General features: G+C 34.5%; 1 protein-coding gene across 1 annotated transcript; it reads left to right on the plus strand.

The window, feature by feature from the left end:
* Positions 1 to 18,660: 18,660 nt before the first annotated feature.
* LOC141401103 (uncharacterized) lies at positions 18,661 to 21,585 on the plus strand. Its single transcript, XM_073980949.1, has 2 exons — positions 18,661 to 20,283; positions 21,395 to 21,585. The coding sequence occupies exons 1-2, from the start codon at positions 18,744 to 18,746 to the stop codon at positions 21,520 to 21,522; spliced, it is 1,668 nt and encodes a 555-aa protein (XP_073837050.1). The 5' UTR covers positions 18,661 to 18,743; the 3' UTR covers positions 21,523 to 21,585.
* Positions 21,586 to 25,008: the final 3,423 nt, after the last annotated feature.

Consider the following 25,008-nt stretch of genomic DNA (forward strand, 5'->3'; position numbering starts at 1 on the left):
CTAAAACCATTACTTCGATGAGGCACATTTTTGGTCGTATCAAAGTGTAAATACCCTCTTTAGCCTAAAGGCTGAGGGTATAAAAATAGATGCTGATCCGTGTTGATCACATGGTCGAGGCCGTCCCTGTTATGGCCTTTAGATACTTGTATTGTATTGATTTGTATATTTACTACATATGCTGAGGATATTTGTTGCAAAACCCTTCAAGAAACGTCTAAACAGAACCAATCTTGCAATTTCCATTATCGAAATAATGTTTCTACGAAAATTAATCGAATGATAGCAATATGATTAACCTTATCGCCAAAAATATATTCAATTTTTGCCAAAACGTTTAGACCATATCAAATGTTTCGGTAACATATGATTTATAATTCATAGATCAATTTTCAATAACAAATGTGAACCTCATGTGGTGAGGTATTGTAGGTAAATTAAAGTTATTTGCTTAGTTGGTTAGATTGAAGTAAATAAAATATTTAAATAGCAATTTAAAATTGGGCGAATAACGCCAGGAGATTTTCAATATTTTGTTATGCACAGACACCAAAATATTTACATATGTATGCATATAGACACACAACAAAAAATAGTTGAAATCATTTAAACAAAGACTATAATCGCAATTTGAAAACAAAAATAATAACAAACAATTCGACTTGCAAAAATCCCAGTGGGTAACAAGAAACAAACACTTGCCGGATCACCATAAAGTATGGGAAAATAAAAATTTGAGAAAAATATTATTAATGCGTATACGCCACAGGTGGTATTGTCTTAAGCAATTTTAAATGGATTTGTTGGCCATACATTATCTTGGAAATTCTTGTATTTGTGTGTACTTTGGCTATAAGTACAAAAACTAAATATTATTACTGATGTGAACATTGTTTAATAAACAAATAAATAATACTGATTCAGATACTGATTTGCTTCAGATCATTTAGAAGGAAGGAGAGAGGACAGGTGTTATACGCTGGATTTGCATGACGAATATTTTTGAAACAAAGTAATGTGTTTAAGTTCTTTTATTATAATCTTAGGGTGACAAGAATATATTCGCTCGAAATATCATTACCATTTACCCATACCATCAGAGTTTTGTTCTGTTCTGCTAATAGGGATTTTTTGCAAATCCGAGCGCGTACCCAGCTTGCGGACAGTAGAATGTCCCGTGGTTATATTGGGTAGCTGTTAACGAAATAAACAACCTAGAAGAGCTTAGCTGTTCTAGGGGAAGGTGTGACAATTAACGTCATAGTGCATATAATCCCGGATTGATGAGGTGAGTTCCAGGTGGCTTTAAAATGTTTAAACTTTAAAGGTTTGGTTGTTGGATTAGCAACTTACCACAAGAAAATTCACACTTCTATAAAAAAAATAAGAACGGCTTTGAGTTCGACAAAGCCGAACTAGTTATACCCTCCACTACAAGTTGTATTGAAGTAAAATGGAACAATTAGTTTCTTTTCGTTTATGAAGAAGACTAAATACCAAATTTCGGTAAAACTATGTAAATAATCCTCAAAATACTAAAATTCGGGAGGTACCGTTCTATGGGGCTATATCAAAACGTCGATCTTTATCAAAACAAGTCGATCTTTATCAAACGAGAGTTATCGTGCGCACCAGCCAGACAGACAGACAGACGGACGGACATTGCTAGATCTACTCAAAATTGTCTGAAACGGATATCGTACAAACATACTTGGGGTCTAAAACCATTATTTCGATGAGGCACATTTTTGGTCGTATCAAAGTGTAAATATCCTCATTAGCCTAAGGCTGAGGGTATAAAAATTCTGGTGGAATGTTTTTAGACTCAAAGAAGACTAAATACGACATTTCCTATATTTAGGTAAAACCTTCACAATATCGAAAATCAAGAGGTACGCTTCTATGGGGGATATAGGAACCCGCGGACCCATGTAAGACTAAATAACAAATTTCAGTCTTTCGGTGGTATCAATGGGGGCTATACCGAAACGTGGACATACATATACCGACAAATTTCAATCAGAAAGGCTTTTACATCCAACAAAGACTAAATACCAAATTTCTATGGGGGCTATACTAAGACGTGGACCTGTACAGACAAGTTTTCGGGAAAAAGTTGTATACCCCCTACGAAGACTAAATACCAAATTTCAGCCATTTCTGATGAATTTTGAGGCCACAGCCTTCAAAACACCGAAAAGCGTGAGGTACGTTCTATGGGAACTATATGAAGTCTTGTACCTATACTGACAAATTTCATATGGAACGTTTAATACCCCAAATGAAGACCAAATACCAAATTTCAGTCATTTCGGTGGATTATTGTTGCCAGGACGTTCAATATACCGAAAATCGGGGGTACCGTTCTAAGTGGGAAAATCGGGGGTACCGTTCTAGCGTAGAGCTATATCCACAAATTTCCTGGGGGAAAGGCTTATTTCCCCAACTATGTACCCAATTTAAGCCATTTTGGTGTTATAATGAGGCTAAAACCTTCAAAATAGCGAAAATCGGGTGGTACCGTTCTATGGGGGATATATCAAAACGTGGGCCGATATAGCCCATTTGCAATACCAAACATCCTAGGAGTAATAGAAACTTCTGTACCAATTACAAAGCTATATCTGAAAAACTGCGAGCTGTATCTTGATTTCAACAGACGGACGGATGGACGAATGGACGGACATACGGATATGGTTATATAGACTTAAAATTTTACCCTGATCAAGAAATGTGGACCTATATATGTCTGTAATTTTGGGACATAAATCCGTGAGATAATGAGGCTAAACCCTGTAAAATGCCGAAAACCTGGAGGTATTGTTCTATGGGGTCTAAATCAAAACGCGGACCTCCACTGAAAAATATCTGAAGAAAAGTTGTTTAGCCCCAAGGAAGAAAAAAATACCAAGCTTCAGCCATGTCGGTGTAATAATGACGCTAAAACCTTGAAAATATCGAAAATCGGGCAGTACCCTTCTATAAGTAGCACCGTAGGTCTGTACTGACAAATTTCTGGGAGAAAGTTTTGAATCCCCAAGGAAGGCAAAATATTAATTTTCTACCATTTCGTTGTGATAATGAGGCTAAATAAAACCTTCAAAATATCGAAAACCGGGAGGTACCGTAACGTGTGTTATGCTGATCAAGAATATATTTATATTAGGTGAATACCTTTTTACATCCTCATACTCCTGTATTATAGCGTGACGAGTTTCTGCATAAGATTACATAAAATCTTAATTATAAGGTGATTCGGTGAAAATCCTCATGCCCAAAATGATGTTCAAATTTGAATTTATCAGATTTACGGGCAATTTTTTGCATACAATTGAAAATATGCATTCATTGGGCCTATCTCCATGTTAGAATTATTGTTAATCAATAAATCTTTTATTTAAAGTGGTTCATGTCCGGTTTATGCTACTTTCCAAGGGAAAAGATGTAGAGTCCATGGAGGACTCAAAATTTTTCACCTAAAAATTTTCAAATAGTTAAATATTTCGGATTTGGATTCATATTTTTCTTGTTTTTATTGCATTTAATATCATTTTCCTCCAGAATGCGAACGTAATGCTAAATATTTATAGGTAAAAACCATTCCTGTGGAGTTATTTTTCTTCCATTTTTTCTAGAACGCCCCCCAGGTGGGGAGTACCGTAAAAATAAAATATGCGCGACGAAGCAAAAAAAGGAAAAAGGCAGCTTCTGACCAAAAAATTGCCGGCAGCAAACAGCGTCTGAATTCCAGGAGGAGCGGCTGAATGAAAGAAGGAAAACTATAAACCCTTTAGAAGGCAACGGGAACCCATTAAAGTAACAACCCTAGAAAATCATACAAATGCAATGAATACAACAAATAATATACGGCCCTCAGTCTCCGGCCAATCGGGGAATCCCTGGAGGTAAAACCATATTCAATATCGGAACCTGGAATGTACGAAATTCATAGAGAGCTGGAAAATTAGCTAATACGGTATCAAATATGGAGACTTAATATAGATATTCTTGGCGGATGTGAAACCTGGTGGCCAGACAGCGGCGATATATGTACACTAATACCTCGATTTGCGTTAATAATTGTTTCCTACAAACTTCAACGCAATGCGAAACAACGCAAATCGAAACACATGTTTCCACGTGGTTGTGTGAAAAATTTTTTATTTGGTTCCAAAATTTGTTTTTTAATTTTTTTATTCTAAATTTTGCTCTAAAAATTCAGGCGAATGTAATTTCAATATTTCATAATACAAATGCTATATAAATTATATATGTAATTATTAGCATTTAAATAACATCAAAATCAGTCCATTTACGAAAAACTTAACTAAAATAGAATAAATTTATTCCTATACAATTATTTTTTCATTAAACAGTCGTCACATTATGCCAATGATTTGTAGCATTTTATTTCTCGGAGAAAAGTTGTTTATTTTTGGTCAAAATATTTCTCTATAACAATTACCGCTGAATCGTTGTCCACAAACATTTCAATTGCTTTCAATTGGTTGGTTCGAATCAGTAACGCAAATCGAAAAAAATCTATTATTTTTTTTTTTTGTTAGGGTGACGAAGGGGATGGACGATACCAAGGAACGGTCCTGACCGCTTTTAACATGGCAAAGCCCAGGATTTATCTTGGTCCCTCTTTCATCTCAAGTGGACACTGACCTCTCCGTGGTGTCACCTGGAGAACTGCCTTTAACACCCGTTAAAGGCAGTGAGCTAACATGTGCCGCGCGTTCACCCATAAGAACGTTAAAAACTTGGGTTTGGACATCGGGTTAGTAACCCTCCCCTAGAAAAAAAAAGCCTACTATGAAAAAACGAAAGAAAAGAAAAACAAACCCCTCTAAAGTTGACGAACTCCGTAAACGTTTTAAGGATCATGATCTGCGAATCTGCACCTGGAATGTTCGCACTCTTTATAGAGAAGGTGCAGTCTTCGCATTGGCAGACGTACTTGAAAAGTACAAGGCCGACATTACTGTCATACAGGAAATACGATAGATTGGGAAAGGTGTCACAACAACACCTAAAGGTGACGCACTGTATTACAGCTGCCATGACGTATAGCATGAGTTTGGTTGCGGATTCGTAGTTAGCCGGAGAGTAAAGCATCTTGTATCCAGCTTCACCCAGTGAATGAAAGACTTGTTGCAATTCGAATAAAAGCTAAATTCTTCGACATCAGCTTTATTTGCGCTCATGCTCCCACTGAAGAAAAGGACGAACAGACCAAAGATATATTTTACGAGCGCTTAGAAGAAACATATGACCGTTACCCTGCCCATGACATTAAAATCATTCTAGGCGATAACACTATACAAAACCCTGATAATACCCATGCTAATGTATGGTTCCGAAGCATGGATACATGCGCAAGCAGATAAGGCAGTGCTTGGTGTGTTTGAGAGGAAAATTCTTCGAAAGATCTACGGGCCGATTTGCGTTGACGGTGAATATCGACGTCGTATGAACCACGAGCTATATCAGCTATACAAAGACATGAACATAGTTAAACGTATCGAGATGCAACGATTGTGTTGGCTATGCCATATCATGAGAATGAGCGATGATGAACCCGCTAAAAATGCGTATGAATACATGCCACATGGCGGTGCACGCAGAATCGGCAGGCCTAAGCTTCGATGGAGCATACAAGTGGATGAAGAAATGAAAAGGCGCGGTATTCCGAAAAGTCAAGCGAAAAACAGAGAGGAATGGAGATCTTTTCTTAGTTCGGTCTATGGAACAAATGTTCTGTAATGGGCCAACTAAGTAAGTAAGTATTTTTTTTGTAACGCAAATCGAAACAACGCAAATCGAGGCAACACAAATAGAGGTATTAGTGTACTCGAAAAGCTAAAATGTTCTATTCAGGAAATCTTAAAAAAAACACAGAAATGGTGTTGGAGTAATACTGAAACAAAGTGTAGCAAAATATGTTAAAGGGGGTTTCATCCCAAAATCTGACAGAGCTATCCTTATAAAGCTGGAAACTAAACCAACAAATATAAATATCATACAGGTATGTGCTCCAACTGCCGACAAAAGCAAAGAAGAAATAGAAACTTTTTACAAAGACATTGAAGATATGATGAAGCTAACAAAGCCCCATGAAATTGCTATTGAACAAGATGATTTTAATTCAACAAGTAAAAAATCGTTAAGTTCGGCCGGGCCGAACTTTTTATACCCTCCACCATAATATAGTCTTAATTAAAATGGAATAATTAGGGTCCTTTCACAATTTTAGGTGGAACAACTTTTCGACAATGGACAGAATCCTACTGCCTCCCACTATTGCTTAAATTACACTGTGAACACCAAAGTTGGGGCAGAGATAATTCCTTTTGGAGATGAAAGCCCTTGGTGTGTGTATATTAAAAACACCGAAGGACAGATGCGCCGTGAGTCGAACTTCCGCGTTATGGCGTGATGAAGTTTTTGCAAGCGACCCTGTAAGCCATCATGAATTAGCATTATATCTTTGTTTGTTGTTTTTGTAGAGCACTTAAGCAACAGTGGACAAAGATATAACGCTAATTCCTGATGGCCCACAGGGTCTCTAACAAAAATTTCATCACGCCATAACGCGGATGTTCGACTCACGGCGGATCTGTCACCAATTCCCCAAGAGGAATTTTCCGCGCCCCAGACTTTCACCTCCATTTTGTTGCACAGTGTTATCTAATCTAATCTAAAAAAATGTGTTCAGCTAGGTGAAAGGTACCACCTACGGGGCTATATCAAAGAGTCAACCTATCTTTAAATTTTTTGGCGGAAAAGTTTTATAGTTGCAGGGAACTTCAAGAGTCAAATTGAATGTAGTTTCATCAAAATAATGTAGACCCTGAAAAATGGACCCATGTTGACGAATTTTAGTGAAGATATTTCGTGACCACTGAAAATTCCCGAAAATCGGGAGGTACAGTTATATGGGAGGATATACCAAAACATGGACCTATATCGACGATTAATTTTGAATAGACAAACTTGTAGCTAAAATTCTCAAAATACCGATCATTACAGCTAGTTCGGTTCAAAATTGCAGCTAAAATTCTCAAAATACCGAAAATCGGGAGATACCGTTATATGGGGGCTATACCAAAACATGGACCTATGTTGACGATGTTTCGTTGGAGATGTTTTATGACCACTGAGAACTTCAAATGGCAAATTACAGCTAGTTTGGTTAAAAATTGTAACCAAAACGCTCAAAATACCGAAAATCGGGAGGTACCGATATATGGGGGCTATACCAAAACATGGACCTATGTTGACGATGTTTGGTGGAGATGTTTCATGGCCACTGAGAACCTCAAATGTCAAATTACAGCTAGTTCGGTTAAAAATTGTAACTAAAATGCTCAAAATACCGAAAAACGGGAGGTACCGTTATATGGGGACTATACCAGAACATGAACCTATGCCCATATGCTTTGGGATATAAGTTTGTTGATTAATAGGAACCTTAAGTGCAAAATTATAGCTAATTCGGTCTGCAAATGTGGCGAAGAACGTCAAAATACCTCAAATCCGGAGGTACCGTTATATGGGGGCTATACCAAAGAGTGGACCGATATAGCCCATCTTCGAACTTGGCCTGCCTATGGAAAAAAGACCCTCGGGTGCAAAGTTTCAGAACTCTATCTCAATTATTGCGGACGCTAGAGTGATTACAACAGACGGACAGACAGACGAACAGACGGACGTGGCTAGATCGTCTTAGAATTTTATCCTGATCAAGAATATATATACTTTATATGGTCGCAAATGATTAGTTCGATGTATTACAAACGGAATGACAAACTTAATATACCCTCTATACTATGGTGGAGGGTATAAAAATTGGCAGAGGGATTGTTCACGGGTAACAGGGTCGTATAGACCGTTTGATTCAGTTCTGCCAAGAATTCAACCTCAAAGTGACAAACTCGATGTTCAGACTTCCAGCGAGAAGATTATACACTTGGAAATCACCGCAAGATAGACCAGGAAACATCGTACGCAATCAAATAGATTACATATTAATAAATCGGTGCTTTAGCTAGTCGGTAACAAAAACCTCAACATATCCTGGGGCATATGTACCATCAAACCACATACTTCCAATAATGAAGCTCAAGATAAAACCATCTGCTACCAAGAAAAGATTCACGAATTAAAGGGGGTGTAAATGAGAAGATAAACGAAGAACTATCCAATGTTGATGAAAACGATGTGGAAAACATATGGTAAAGAGCAAAAAATACGATGAAATCAGTCTTTGGAGAAAGCAATAAGCCAAATAAAAATTATTGGATGACAAACGAAATACTACAATTAATGGATGAACGACGCAGATATATAAAGATCATCGATCAATATAAAAAGCATTACGAATTGTAAGGAAATAAAAGCCGAAATCCGAATTGCCAAAAATAAAGAACTAAATTTGCAGTGTCTAGAAATCGAATAGTTTCAGAAGCAGCGGGACTATATACGAAAAGATATCCAAATGTCTTATACAATAGTAACGACAAACCAATATTATCAAAAGAGGAGAAGAAAAAAGTCTGGAAAGAATATTTCAGATAACAGAGAAGGTGCGTAATTGCAACACTCTGGAACCCATATAACGAGAAGTGAAATAGAGTCCGCTATAGCATGACTTAAAGACAAAAAATCGCCGGGACCAAAGGAGATTCCATCAGAAATATTAAAACTTATAGAAATTCTTTATATAAATATAACCCTTCTATTGAAATATATGGAAAAATGTACAAGGTGTGTACATGAGCAAGCGCGTCTTTACATATGCTGCGAAGTGCTGCGAAAACTGCTCAAATTCTAGAGTAGTACTCAACTATTAATAGCAACATCTTTTAGCATTGGTGAACCCATTTTGTCTAAAACGAAGCCAACAATGACGTCTAATGTCGGTTCTTCTACCTGCTTTTGAAAAATGCTTCTATTTGATAAAGGGTGTTTTTTTAAGCCCGATAGAACTTGAAATTGTAAAAAATACACAAAAAATTAAATTGTAATCAAAAATTTTTTTATTCGAAAGATCAATACGTGACATTAACATTTGAAAATGATTTCGGGCATATGGGCACCGCGGCTGTTCTTGACGAAGTGCATTCTGGACGTCCAATTTTTGGCCACTTTTTCGAGCACTGCTGGCCGTATGTCACGAATAACACGAACAATGCTGGCCTCCAAGGCATCAATTGTTGCTGGTTTATCAGCATAAACCAGTGACTTCACGTAGCCCCACAGGAAATAATCGAGAGGTGTCAAATCGCACGACCTTGGAGGCCAATTGACAGGTCCACTTCTCGAAATCAACTTATCGCCAAATTTTGATTTCAATAAGTCGATGGTTGCGTTCGCCGTATGGCACGTAGCGCCATCCTGTTTAAACCACATCTCCTCCGGATCAATGTCATCCATATTTTCAAACAAAAAATCATTGATCATGGTGCGGTAACGATCTCCATTGACCGTAACGCGAGCTCCGGCCTCATTTTTGAAGAAATAAGGTCCGATGATGCCACCAGCGTGAAAACCGCACCATACGGTGCATTTTTCTGGATGTAATGGAGTCGGTAGGGTCTCTTGTGGATTGCTCTCACTCCATATGCGGCAATTTTGCTTTTTAACAAACCCGTTAAGCCAAAAATGTGCCTCATCGCTGAACACAATTTTGCGATAAAACAACGGACGAAGTCGTCTATAAGTTGCGCGAATCGACGACTGATTTTCAAAGTAAATTTGGATAATTTCGTAGCGTTGTTCAATTGTGAGTCTATTCATGATGATTTGTCAGAGTATACTGAAACAAATAAAAAAAAAGTTTCATCAAAATCTAATATTTTGTGTTACTTTTTACAATTTAAAGTTCTATCTAGCTTAAAAAAACACCCTTATGTGCAAAATTTACTGTTCGAAACTTCGAACACTGGTGCTTATTCTATATACATATCGATGGCTATATCAAAACATTGAAATGCATTGCCAAAATGTGGGGAAACGTTTTTATAGTCCCATAGAAGACTTAATACTAAACGTCAGCCATTTTTGTAGGATAATGAGGATAAATCCCTGAAATAAAAAAACGAAAATCGGGAGATACCATTTTATGGGGTGTAGACCAAAACATTTCTTGGGAAAAGTTTTGTAGGCCCAAAGAAGACACAATACTAATCTTCAACCATTTTTTCATTCAAAAATGATAAAATAAATCAATAAAACTGCAAATAAATCAAAATACTTCCTTACAAAGTTGACATATAGATAAGCGCTAGTGTTCGAAATTTCGAATTTTCCGGGAAAACGAAAAATTGGAAAATTTTTTGAGTAGATCAGTGGGTCCTAATTACCCTAAAAAAGTATTTTTTCTTAAAAAATAAATTAAAAATTTTTCTCAGGACGAAATGGGTAAAACTATTGTGACTGTATATCAATCAACATATCGCTCATTTACTCAAAGAATGACACATCTCAAAAAATCCAGTTTCGAGAAAAAAACGCGTTTTAAGTTGGCGATTGAAATTTGACTTCCCAACTTAAAAACATTATTACACAAAAAAATAAAATAACTACTTGGACCATATATTGCAAGCAACTAGATACCTGGGCTAAATTTCTGTGCAAGATCAAGCATGATATGATGTGTTTTATTGTTTCATAATCTCAAAAAAAACTTTTTTGTTGAATTATGCCAAACCCGTAGTAAGTGAGCTGTAATATGTTGAATTTAAGAGATATGAACATGAAAATTTGACACAAGATAACTCTGAAAACTCATTTTTGGAATTCTGCCACTCTTTGAGTAAATGAGCGATATGTATACGAGTATAAGAAAGAAATGTAATCACATTGTGTATTGTACAACTACAAGAATAATTTCCCAAAGGAGCTCTCGAACATTTTTTTCTATTTATATGATTCCTGATTAAAATGACAATTTCTATTGCAATGTCAATACACACCATGTAATTGTTATTTTAACAAATTAGAAATTGTTGGAGTTTTTGTTAGTGAACCCAATTTGTTTGATTGCAGGACATTTGTGTGTAGCGTGGTGGGGTGAACAAAAGCAATATGTAAATATTTAAGGACCTTCTATGAACACGAACAGCAAACAACAATAATTAAAGCAAATAATGAAGCGATTGTATACTTGTGAAACCAAACCTTCATTCTCTGAGAGTACTTCGAAATTGATTACATGTGGTGTGAGAATCTAGGACAACAAGCTGATATTTAATGACAATGTGTCTTGTATGTTATTATATTTTAATTAAGTTAATTGCAAACGAATTGCCTAGAAGTGAGTATATATACCTAGCGGAGGTGGTTTGTGGAAGGAAGCGAGGAAATTTATCTACAACGAATATTTGGTTGGTAACTCCAGAAATAGTATGAAATTACAGGCAATATGCCAAATTGTCTTTCAACGCTGCGGGTGGTGATAAAACATCTTCTAAAAGCAGTTATTAATAATAAATATATCTCTTCGAGTCAATTTCTTCATAGCCTACAAAATTATCGACATACCATTCTAGAGAATGTTATAACATTAGCACTATTTATTTGAACTCTCCTCAGAAGCCTTCGGATGACAAAATTTTATTAGATTTCTTTATGATTACATATGAGCATTTATCTGCACTGCATGTTACAATTCTCCAAGCCTTTGGGTCTCATACAAAAACATGTAAGAGAGAGCTATCTATGGTCGGTCAGGGCCGACCATGTGATACCCTACCACACTAACCCTGGGCAATAGTTTTAAACGAAATTTCATTTATATGATTTCCACACATTTTTAAGGCATAAGTTGATATACATGATAACCCTGTAAGCATTTGGAAGTGACTCTCATTTTCTGTAACAGAAAGACACTTTAGAATTTTACAATAACAAAATTATTGCAGTCTTGTAGTACGATTCTCTAACTCTTTTTTTGAGTTACCGACAAATGTCGGTAAAATTTAAATCCTTATAATTTCGGTAATTAACGATATTATTCGGTAAGTTAACGACCAATAAAAAGTAGTCGTAAAGTTCTACCGATATCAACAGTGTTGTTAACTTTTATTTGAATTTTTTATTTATGATTTTGCGTTTTAAATGAGTTAGAGAATCGCACTACTTTGGCTGGATTCTTGTTCTATGAAAATTTCAAATGAAAAATATTTCCTTTATAATTTTGTTCATTTGACAGTTTTATCCTTTATAAAAGTTTTCATTTCACATTTTCATAGAAACAGAATTGAGCCCCTGTTTTGATCGTCTTGAATAACTACATAGTATCAGGGAAAATGATGGATCGCGTGTGCAGATACTTTTTATCGTCTATGCTGACACTTTACGGCATACGACTATCGCGTGGGCAGACACTTTCTATCCTGTATGCAGACACTTTCGATTGTTTAAATTCATTTAAAGTTGTACAGCCTTGAACTAATATATGACACTAGCAAAGTGCCCGCTACTTCGTATGCGGAAAGGATATAAAAAAAAACAATATTTAATATGGACATGGCGAATACTGTAAATTTTGTTGTACTAATACCAATTTTATCAACCGCATGCCAATTTTCTGAGGTATTTCAATTAAGGGATTTCTGTACTCAGAAGGTAAAATAATCTTCTAAAAACACACCCAAAACCAATTTGATAACCATTTAGTTTTTTTTCGTAGCTTTATAGTAGGTATTTCCAATACGATTTAACCCTCAGCGACTTTCATGCCAAATCGCAGAATTTGTACGCATATCAAAAAAATCCTTTTTTTATCCTTCATGTAATACCAAAATGATACCAAATTAAGTACTTTTCGTACACCTGGGCATGACCTTAAAAAAATACCTTCTTATATCAACCCAATAGACCAACCGCGATTCTCATTTCCAACTCTATCAGTTTCCCCAAAACCAATTATAGTACTTTATGTAAATACATAGGTACGAATTTCCGAAACGTCCTCTCAATATATCGAAATTCCTGCTAAAAAAAACATCAAATTTTACCCAAGTCTGTACAATATAGTACTTATCATAGTATGCATTTCCAAAGCCATCTCCATACCTTAACCCCACATACCAACAATGGCTCAATGACAAACACAGAAAAAAAATCCGTCGATAAAAAAAATATCATATTGACGAAATTCGATAAAATTATTTGATCACAAAGTAAAAATACAACTGAGAAAATATTTCACATATTGACTAAAATATTTATCGATTTTTTATATTGAACTGATAAAATATTGACAATGTGGAATATTTTGATAAATATCTCTGTCATATGTGAAATATTTTATCAGTTGTATTTTTACTTTGTGATCAAATAATTTTATAGAATTTTGTCAATATGACAATTTTTTATCGCCGAAAAATCGATAAATTTTTGATTGAATCTTTGATTTTTTTTATCAAATGGCTAAAATTTTTGTCTGTGAATATTAGAAGTACAGCTCTGTTCATACAGCCAATACCAAACTTAGACCGATTTTCCTCTTTTCATAAATGTATGGTACGTATTTCTTAAACCACTCTCATACACCAACGTTAAACGACAGATCTGTACCTACACCTAAAACAAATTGAGTACCATTTAGAAATTTTCGTATACTTATGGTACGTATTTCGACAACCACATATATCAACCCAACACTGACAATAAAAGCAAGTAATAATAGTAATCTTAATTCCAGATCTAAGCATTCCAGCTTTATCCGTTCATCCAATACACAATTGTACCAAACTTAGTACTGTTTAGCACTCTTCGTACCCATAAGTACGATTTTCCAAAACAACCTCAATCCTTCGCTTCAACAGAAATCTTACTTCCAAATTTCAGCGTTATCCGTTCACCCAAATCCAAATTGTACCAAATTAAAAACCATTTAGTAATTTTCGTACCCATAAGAACGATTTTCCAAAATTAACTGAATCTTACACTCTAACAGTAATCTTATTTCCAAATATCAGGATTCCAGCGTTATCCGTTAACCTAAATCCAAATTGTACCAAATTTAATACCGATTTAGTACTTTCATGCACATAAGTACGAATTTCCAAACTACATGAATCCTACACTTCGAAAGTAATCTTAATTCCAAATTGTACCAAATTCAGTACCATTTAGAATAGAATAGGAAGAATATCAAAACTACCTCAGTCCTATACTCCAACAGTAATCTTAATATCAAATTTCAGAATTTCAGCTCTATCCGATCGCTCAAATCCAAATTGTACCAAATGTATTACTTTCCGTACCCATAAGAATTTCCAAAACTACCTCAATCATACACTTGGACAGTAATCTTAATTAAATATCACAGGATTCCTGCTCTATCTCTTCACCAAGATCCAAATTTTACCAAATTTTTTACTCTTCGTAAACATAAGTACGAAAGTACACAGTAATCTTAATTCTAAATTTCAGGGTTCCAGATCTATCTGTTCGCTCAAGTCCAAATTGTACCAAGTTTAGTACGATAAGTACGAATTTCCAAAACTACAAATTCTACATTCCAACAGTAACCTTAATTCCGAATTTCTGCGTTCCAGCTCTATCCGTTCAAATGTAGTACTTTCCGTACATTAAACTACAAATCCTACATTCTAACAGTAATCTTTATTCCAAAGTTCAGAATTCCAGCTTTATCCGTTCAGATAAATCCAAATGGTACCAAATTTAATACCCATTTAGTACTATCCATAACCAAATTTTCTAAATTTCTAAAAATTCCTCAATCATACACTCCAACAGTAATCTTAGATCCAAATTTCAGGTTCTTAGCTCTATGCGTTCACCATTCAAGTTATACTAAATTTAGTGAAGAAAATACATTTCAGCGGCCAAATATCCGCGTAAATGTATAAAAAACACATTTGCATTTGAAAAACGAAAAGTTCTAGGACAGAGAAGCCATTACATAGTCGATACGTCCGAAGATCTGCTTTACCACCAGTGAAACCAGGTAACGTAATTTGGTGACTATGTGGGTTCGAGTACTTGGCTTTCTTTTTTAACTTGCAAATAATTTTCGATCATCAAGCTTAACTCTAAACGAGAAAATTAATAAAAATCATTAAAAATGATCTTCGCCCTAAAAAGGCAAAATTTCAAAAAATAGTACCATTTGGTACTTTTCCAAAACCATTTCCCTTTATCAACACCACCTTCCAACCTTGATTCATACATTAAAAAAAGAAAACATTTTTATTAGAACTCGGGCGATAAATACTAGGACTCATAGACTCCAAATCCAACTCGTAGTACTCATTGAGACTATGCTTGAAAAAAGGTACTAACAAGTTTAGCTAAGTCCTGAAAAAATTGGTTAAGTCGAAAAAACTCCATCTGATACCTCGATGGTTGTTGTTCCCGTTTATTTCTATCTTTATTGTACGAGTTGATGTTTATGGACTCGATGAAATTAAAAACGTTCCAAGGACTAATCACTTCTGTCGGAACAACGGTGGCAAACTTATGAAAATTCTTAACTTTAATATTCTGGAAAACAAAAAAGTACTCGTATCAGTCGAGTTTTCCGACAGAGATATACCCTCAGCCTGTGTAAGTTGAGACTTTTATCTATAGACAGATTGAATAGGGACTATATAACCAAAATCTTTTTCCTAAAAATTGTGTAGTCAGGGAGTTTCAGAATTCGATGTCTTTTTTGGATGTATAAAGTTTCCGACAAACGTATTGAAACATTTAGGGTATATAACTTCACGATTGTGGGAGTTGGAAATAAATGCTTATGTTGTGCTCATTAATTTTACTTCGATAAAAGCTCAAACATTTGCAGTTTTGTTCAGAAGATACCTGAAAGAATAGACCAATATAGTCCATTTTAGAAGTGGACCTACATTCATTCCTTTTAATAGTTATGCTGTTAAGCCGTCATTTTAGTTGGTCATATAGACCCTCTTGCTACCTGATATATGTACGTCTGGAAGTAATTTTAGGATGTTCAAAGTTTTGGTCAAATCGGAAAATTGAAATTTTGTGTTGGAGGTACCAGGAAGTGTCTTGAGAAAATAGTTTTACACTTTCGAGAGTTATTGTGCGCACCATTTTAGGGAAACATTTTGCAGTCGTGTGGGAGAAGTGCCCGACAGATATGATAGATACGATTTAATGTTTGGACAAAATATTGAGAGATCCCAAATTTGGACCAAATCTAGTGATCTGTTCCAGCAAGACGGACGAACAGAGCTAAATCGACTCCAAATTGTTTGAAGCTGGTTTCGTCAAAATATATGTTTAGTATAGGACCATTATTTCGATGAGGTACATTTTTATCGTTAGCCTAAAGGCTGAGGATACAATATACAATACAAATTACAGCAGATTTTAATACCATATACCCAATGTTTGAGCATTAATTTCGTTTACGGTTGTTTTCAGCTACAAATTTGTTACTGATAGAAAACAAATCAGATGGGTATGTTATTATTAGCACTTTATGATGCCAAATAATAAATGTTTCTCCATTATTTTCCCCTACTATTTAGCAACAAGTTGATATAAAATCGAAATACACAATTTTGATTAGTAAAACAATTTTCAATTGGTTTTCGAAATATAATCCAGGAAAAACCCTTGATATGTCGCACATTTCGTCTAATAGACATTTCATGTACTTCTACTCCCAACAATACTGAACTTGTAATTTTTTGAATACAGAATGTGTTTAAAACCTTTATTGAAATTTCTCTCAACAAGTGAAAAAGTATCAGTCGGCTTAGCCGACAGGGATATACCCTCAGCCTGTTTAATTTGAAACACTTTATTCCGAAAAATACTTATCTATTTAGGGGGCTTTCAAAATTTGGGCGGTTCATACGCACAAAAATTTGAATTAGGATTAAAGTTCGAAAGGATTGCGGAGGAGGTACTTAAAGGAATGGAAGTGGCTTTTATTTTGGGAGTCATATATTTCAGATAGATGTCGCACCCACTAGTCATTTCAGTAGATCGTCGTATAACTTTTGGATCTTGGAGTTTTGTTGGGGAGGTACCTTAAGGAGAGGACCGATATGGGCCATTTTAGAAAAAAAAAAATTAGACAAAATATTAGGATATTCAAATCGGTTGCTCCGTTCAAGAGATATCGTGCATATCATTTTAGTGACCTTTTTAAAAATTGGGCGAACTAACGGAAGTTGTGGACAGGTATTGACCATCTTGAAAACATTTAAAAAAAATGTTGTCACGGCGTGTTAGCGTTCAAAGCCAAAATCATAACTTCAAAGGTAGCGCAAAACATATTTTGTCATGAAGAAATACAATTCTAAGGCCAAATACCCGTGAATGTATAAAAACACATTTGCATTTGAAAAACCAAAAGTTCTAGGATATTTTGGATAATTGTATAGGATAGGATAATTTGTATAAGAAAAATATCAAATCGAGGACCTATACTAACACCTTTTAGGGTTGAAGTTTTGTAGCTCCAAATAAGACCAAATGTCAAATTTTAGCCATTTCGGTGTAAAAATACCGACAATTTGGAGGTACCGTTCTATGGGGGTTATATCAAAACATGGACCTGTGCTGACATCTTTCTGCTGGAAAATTGCTTGGCCCCATAGAAGACCAAATACCAAGTTTCAGCCATTTCCGTAAGATAATATGGCTGAAAGCTTCAAAATACCGAAAATACCGTTCTATGTGGGTTATATTAAAACGCGGACCTATACTGGCATCTTTCTGGGACAAAGTTTTGTAGTCCCCAAAGAAGACTAAATACCAATTTTAACCATCTCGGTAAGGCAATGTGGCCAAAACCTTTAAAATACCGGGATGTGCCGCTCTATTGTCCGTTTTGGAAGTCGATCTCATTTTGGGAGTAATTTCTTTCGGTAGATATCACGCCCACCAGTCATTTTAGTTGGTAACCACATAATTTTAAGCTGCAGTCATGAAACATCTCCACCAAAAATTCCCAACAATGTCCACGTTTTGATATGCATAGCCCCCATATAACGGCAACTCCCGACTTTCGGTATTTTGTGAATTATAGTTACATTTTTGACCGAACTTCCTGTAATTTGACATTTGATGTCCATGTTTTGGTATAGCTACTATATAACGGTACCTCCTGATTTTCGAATTTCAGTATTTTGAGGATTTCAGCTAATTTTTTTTTACCAAATTTACTGTAATTTGACATTTAAGGTTCTTAGTGGTCACAACACTTCTCCACTAAAAATGTTCAATATATGTATGCCCCATATTTAAGGTATTTTAAGGGTATCGATTTCTCCACCAAAAATCGTGGACAGAAAATGAAACTAACTTTTTCATTTTAGTTCAAAATATTTTATGGTGGGGGATATAAAAACATAAAGATTTTTTCTCGCTTTAAGTTTAATTTGTACCAAAATAATGGCAATGTTCGATGCATGTTATTCTCGAGGAGAAAACAAGAACATGCAATATATTTCACCGACGTTTGGTGTATTTGTATTTTATTAAGAATGCTATTTTTGCCAATAAAGAACCCATCTATGTTAGATGTCTTCCAATAAAATCCTCAATCTTAAAAATTGCTTGTCCCTATTTTCTAGAAAAAGTTCCCAATATTGGCAACACTGTATTACAATGCAGAGCAATCTTAGCCGCAGTTCTCTCGCTTTTCTAGTCGGAAAAGCAACGCACCAGTGCTACATAAACGTTCGACGAAATCGGTGCAGGCGAGAAACGTAAGCAAAACCACAATGACTTCAACTAGTTTCAATAAAATTGCATTCAATTGCGATGTGATGATTCATATTTATAAATGTCTAAACTTTGGCGACCAGCTAAGGTTAGCACAAGTCGATGCAAATCTACGAAACATTTTCTTGCAATACATATCGCCAATAAATTATGACAAGTTAAAGGTTATAAAATACAATGAAGACTATATTGTTTCGAATGACACAGATACAGATCGCATTTTAATACGAAACTTCGGAGATCTTGAGGCATTTCTTCAATTGTATGGTAATAATGTGTACGACTTTTCACTTCGGGCTGCGTGGAATTGTAAGACGTTTTCAGTCTTGTTTGCGGAGATTCCTCTACCAATGGAATGCTTTAAAAATATAGTCAAACTTAAATTCAACATAAATCGCTTTACCACAGTTGATATGGTGCAACTGGCCAATATGTTTCCGAATCTTGAAGAGTTACAAGTACATACATCAGAATGTGAGTCTGAACATTACTGTATGACACGAGCTATGGTCAAGGAAATTTTACGCTTGGAAAAGTTGAAAAAACTCGTACTGCTGATACGAAAACGCATATTCTATTATATAAATTTTAAGGATTTTTGTGAAATTGTGACAAAACTTCCTTTGGACAAAATAAATTTGAAATTTACAATATTATTCGATTCAGATTATAATGAATTAGAGCTCCAACAATCACATGTTCCTTTAATGCAATTGAAAACAGATAACTATGGAATCGATGTGAGTTTCTCTTCAATGCTAAGCAGTTTACGGAATTTGACAATTTTAAGCATTGAAGAATATTGCAATGAAATGGCCAATGGCTTAAGACAACTTCACAAATTGACAATAAGCTACACGGAATTCAGTGAAGAGACAAATATAATTTTGCCACCAAATCTTACCACACTTCATCTTATCTCTTGTGAGCGTGTCTTGCTTAAACATTTACAACAATTCTTGCACGAAAATTCAAATCCAAAACTAATTGAATTTGTCGCCATTAGAACGAATTTTCGTGTTAAAGAAGTTGAAGAGTTGCACATCTCATCTCGCATAAAAACATTGAATATTGGAAGCTTTGACCTAAATCAGTTTCGTTTACCATTTGCGGAGAATTCAGCTTTAGAGAATCTAACATTGAAGACATTACCTGAAAATCATTTGGCAATGGATACACTGCTTAATTTGAGAAATCTAAAAAAGTTATCACTTCGACTTACTTTGCCTGATGGAGGATTTAATATTATTCGTATTTTGCAAGAGCTGCCATTTTTACGAGAACTTATAGTACGACAACAAGAATCGGCTTCCTGCCCATCTTTACAAGCAGTCGTCACCAGTGTCACTTGTCTTAAAATAGTTTGTTTTCAAAACTGCGGTACCATACTTGGTTTTTGGTTGGATATGTTTTCATTGAATCCTCAATTGGAGTTACAACTGAATTTTGACATAGATGAGGATAATCTGCAATATTTGATTCAACATGAAAGGTTTCCTCGCAGTTTACGAAAAATACAAATTTGTGGCTTCACAGTGGGTAAGTAGACACATTTTGAAAACCAAATGTACAAACAAAAAAAAAAAATAAATAATAATAATAATAAAAATACAGCTGATTGTCTTGAGTAGTAAGTACTAACTAAGAATACTATTGGGATGATAAAACAACATATGCGAAATTTGACAATTTTATTTCTTAAAAACATTCCAATATGAAATGCGTCAATTTTTTCAGCATGTTTTTCAAAATGTCGAAAATTGACAAATCCCAGCAAAAATCCTCATTACAAACCTCCTTTCCCACCCATTACTTTTAACAAGGGCATGTCGCGCGAAATATCTGGTTATTTTGTAACCACTGAAATAAGTAGTCAGAATCTTCTTATTTCAGTGGTTACTATCTACCTATTTCAGTGGTTACAAAATAACCAGATATTTCGCGCGACATGCCCTTGTTAAAATAATGGGTGGGAAAGGAGGTTTGTAATGAGAATTTTTGCTGGGATGTTCTGATTTTTGCCGTAATGACAGCCCCGAAATGTTAACAACAACCCTCAGCTACACCATTTTCACATGTAATTCGAAGAATTTCAGTTGCAATTTAATGATTTCATTTGAAATTCGAAACATTTCAAATGTAATTTGAGAATCCCAATTGAAATTCGAATCTTTTCATTTGTAATTCGAATTATTTCATTTGTAATTTCAACTGAAAATATTCAAATTATAAATGAAAAAATTAAAATTAAAAATAAAATAATTCGAATTACAAATGAAATAATACTAATTACAAATAAAAAAAATTAAAATTAGAAATAAAATAATTCGAATTACAAATGAAATAATTCGAATTTCAATTGGAAGTTTCGAATTTAAAATGAATTAATTCGAAATTCAATTGGAATTCTGAAATTACAAGTGAAATGTTTCGAATTTAAAATGAAATAGTTGTGAAAATTGTGTAGTTATAATATTAGGTGTGTTCGTTTACTCAACAATTTGTACAAATTTGTACAAGTCCAGTAACTTCTTGTAATCGACTAAGGTCTTTTGCATTGTACTGCAGAGTAAACGAACAACATCCAGTAACAATTCGTACAAATTTTGAGTAAACTAACACACACATTTATTTTGTTTTTTTCTTCCAGATTGCAGAAAATTAAGAAATAATTTCGAATCGATATTGGAAATAATAAATTGTTCTATAGAAGATGATGAAAATGATAATCCAACTGAAATAAAATGCAATATAATTATGTCTAGAAATAAAAAATAAATGTAAAATCAAAGATGTAAATTTTTTAATAAAAGTTTTGAATTGTTCGGCTGCTACCTGTAACATTGTATGTCCAGATTCTCGAATAAAGGTATTTAAAACATACAAATGGGTAAAGTAGAATATGGAAGATACCAAGCAACGGCGTTGACTGGATTTAACATTGCACATAGGTTTCACACAGGAAATTTTTGGCCAAAACCTTATTTTTGAAGTTTCGAAATTTTATTTTTATTTTGTACAGAATAACAAAAAACACATCAACTCATCTGGAAATAATTAGTTTTTGTAAATAACGTTAGTGTTCGTTGATTGGCGCCGTACCAAAGTTGACACTTTTTTATGTAAAAATAAAACAGACTTTGTGCTGTAAAATATACAATTTTTGTTGTATTGCGTCGCTGCATGAATATACAGAAGTGAGACCAAAGTTATTATGAATCGGGAAGCTGTTAATGAGTACTTTCATAATATTTACAAAAAAAAAAACGATGAAATTTGTAAAATTAGCGTAACAAATTAATGTTTTTATATATATTAAAATTTATTTTTTACAAATATTTTTTAAATATACTTCAACTTTTAAAAAAATGTCCAAATATGTCCACCTCCAAATCGAGTTCGAAAGATAGCAGAGGGTCTGTACTAATAAATTCAGAAGTCAAATCGTGCTCAAATTTGCCACAGTTAAAATAAAGTGGATTTTTCTATTTTAAGATGGGAGAATTTTTTGTAAATACCTGTTGTGATTGTACGTAGTATCCAATTGAAATAGAACGGTAATACGCACATCTATCAACCGATTTTCCTTAAAATTCATATTTAAAGGTTTCAGAGTGTAGAAAACAAGTATGTATAATTTTTTTGAAAATAGGTCCATTTTTTGTCATAGCCCCCACATAAAAGTACTGTCCGATTTTAGATATTTTGTGGATTTTAGCGACACTTTAAGACCGATTCGGCTGAAATTTGGTATTTTGACCTCTTGGAAGATATGAATCCTTTGTACCAAAAATTATTAACATAGGCCAATGTTTTGGTTTAGACCCCACACAACGGGACCACCCTGTTCAACAAATTTCGGCAGTTTTTGGTCATTTTGGTCGATAAAACGTAAGAATTGCTGTCTGTACACATTTATTATAAATAATAATTAATTTCAATACAAAATGGACGTTGAAATAGTTTTGGCCAGAAAATTTGGATTTGGGACCATTGTGCAATGTCCACGTTTTGATATGCATAGCCCTTATATAACGGCAACTCCCGACTTTCGGTATTTTGGGAATTATAGCTACATTTTTGACCGAACTTCCTGTAATTTGACATTTGGGATTCCCAGTGGTGGCACTTACATGGGAAGGAGTGACAAAAATACTTCTAAATGCTATATCGAACTGAAATTGTTATCAATGGGTCATAGTGGCCTAAAAACACTCTACGTAAAATATTGGGGTCCTCGGTCCAAAATTTCGCGTGGTTCGCATGAAACGAATCATCTTGAATTTATGTATTTTACTGTTACCAATACATTGTTCGACCAAAATTGCTGTAATCCGGTATTATCAGTTATTATTGCATTGTAAGCATCCCTACGAAAAATTGTCAGTATTGGTAAATGATTTGGTTTACTTCCCTATGATTTATATATCTATTTACTTGGGCAATAAAATATTTTAGGCGACTATATACTTATAATGATCTCAGACTTCAGAACACCATCTTATAAAGAAATGTCATATCGGTCCACTTTTGACCACAGCCTCCATATAGGGTCACCATCCTTTTCTTGGTACTTTATAAGATTTAATCACATTTTTCCGGAGAATTACTTGTAATAATGTATTTTTGGTTCTCAATGCGGGGAAAAATCTCCACTTTTTAGTGTGGTCCAACATAAGGGTGTCCCAAAATAAAATAAGTTATTTGTTAAAGTGAATACCCCCAAATCTTTTTTCGCGAGTTTTCATTACAGCTCTTAGTTACCATGATTATAGAAATCGCTAAAAGTACAAAAAACATTATATTGAATCCAAATTTAAAAAAGGATAATAAAATTACTTAAAAATATTCCAAAAAAATATAAATTCAGCAACTGAAAAAGGTTGTTAAACTTTTGGTCATAACCGCAAATTTCCATAAAAAGTCTATACAGTTTTCAAATTTACAGGCGCTAGACTTCAATTTGGTACTACACCATTTTCAACTGTAATTCAGAAAACACCAGTTGTAATTCAGATATTTTATTTGAAATTCAGATGTTTTATTTGTAATTCAGACATTATATTTGTAATTCAGATATTCCGCTTCAAATTCAGAATACTTCATTTGAATTTCAGATTTTCCATTTGAAATTCAGAATATTGCAATTGATATTCAGATATTCCATTTGAAATTCGGAATTTCCATTTGATATTCAGAATTTTTCTATTGATATTCGGAATTTCTATTTGAAATTCAGGAATTCCATTTAAAAGTCAGATATTCCATTTTAAATTCAGAACACGTCAATTGAAATTCAGATTTTTCATTTGAAATTCAGAAATTCCATTTGAAATTCAGAGTACATCAATTGAAATTCAGAAATATTCAATTGAAATTCAGAAAATAATCTATTAAACATATTTTTAATAATATATTGAGTTTTATTTAACAAGAAAAACAGCGAACGACAAAAGTGATGATAGGATTGTAAATAAAATGGTGGAAAATTAAGAATGCATAACAATGACAATACAACGCATATAATCAATATACTATATAAATACATAGTATTAACAGTTAAAAACAAATGTAAAATAATCTATCGTCCCACCGGTATATCTTCCAGAGATAGGGCTTCTTCGCGGAATGTTGAGGAGTGTTGAATGGCTCGACTGCAGTCGCCGACACTACATAATAGTTAACAAAGCTTCGTCTATTACAGATTCCTAATATTGCAACCTCTGCTGACCGATGTTTGGTGGTGTCACGGTTGGAATGGCCAAATTCCCTTTAACATAAGTTTATATTTACGCCATATAATTTCGATTAGGTTTAATTGAGGAGAATAAGGCGCTAATCGTAAAAGAGACGCGGGGGATTGCAAAAATATTTCCTCCAATCTATTGTGACATGGAGCGTTAGCCACAACAAGAACGAGTTCCGACAATTGGTTCCCCATTTCCACCCACCTGGACAAAACCGACTGGACCCACTCTTTTGCATCGTTTCCTCTGAATGCTCCACGGCGTCGATCGATTTTTATTATGCCGCACGCGCCTATTGCTCCAATGAGATGAACATTTGGACCTCTGGACGTTGGGAGAATTTGCACTGCCCTAGTACCAGTGCGAGACCATCCGTGGCTCCTTTTGCAAAAAAGGTTTCGTCCATTGTAGAAATCGGTTTCGAAATTGTAGAAATCGCGACTATCTTTTGAAAGGTATTGAATATTTTTTCCTTTATTGATTTTAGGGTTATACACGGGTTATCTTCAACCCATTC

This window comes from Musca autumnalis, unplaced genomic scaffold (genome assembly GCF_047663935.1).
Source record: "Musca autumnalis isolate F117 unplaced genomic scaffold, ASM4766393v1 scaffold_4, whole genome shotgun sequence".
NCBI lineage: Eukaryota > Metazoa > Arthropoda > Insecta > Diptera > Muscidae > Musca > Musca autumnalis.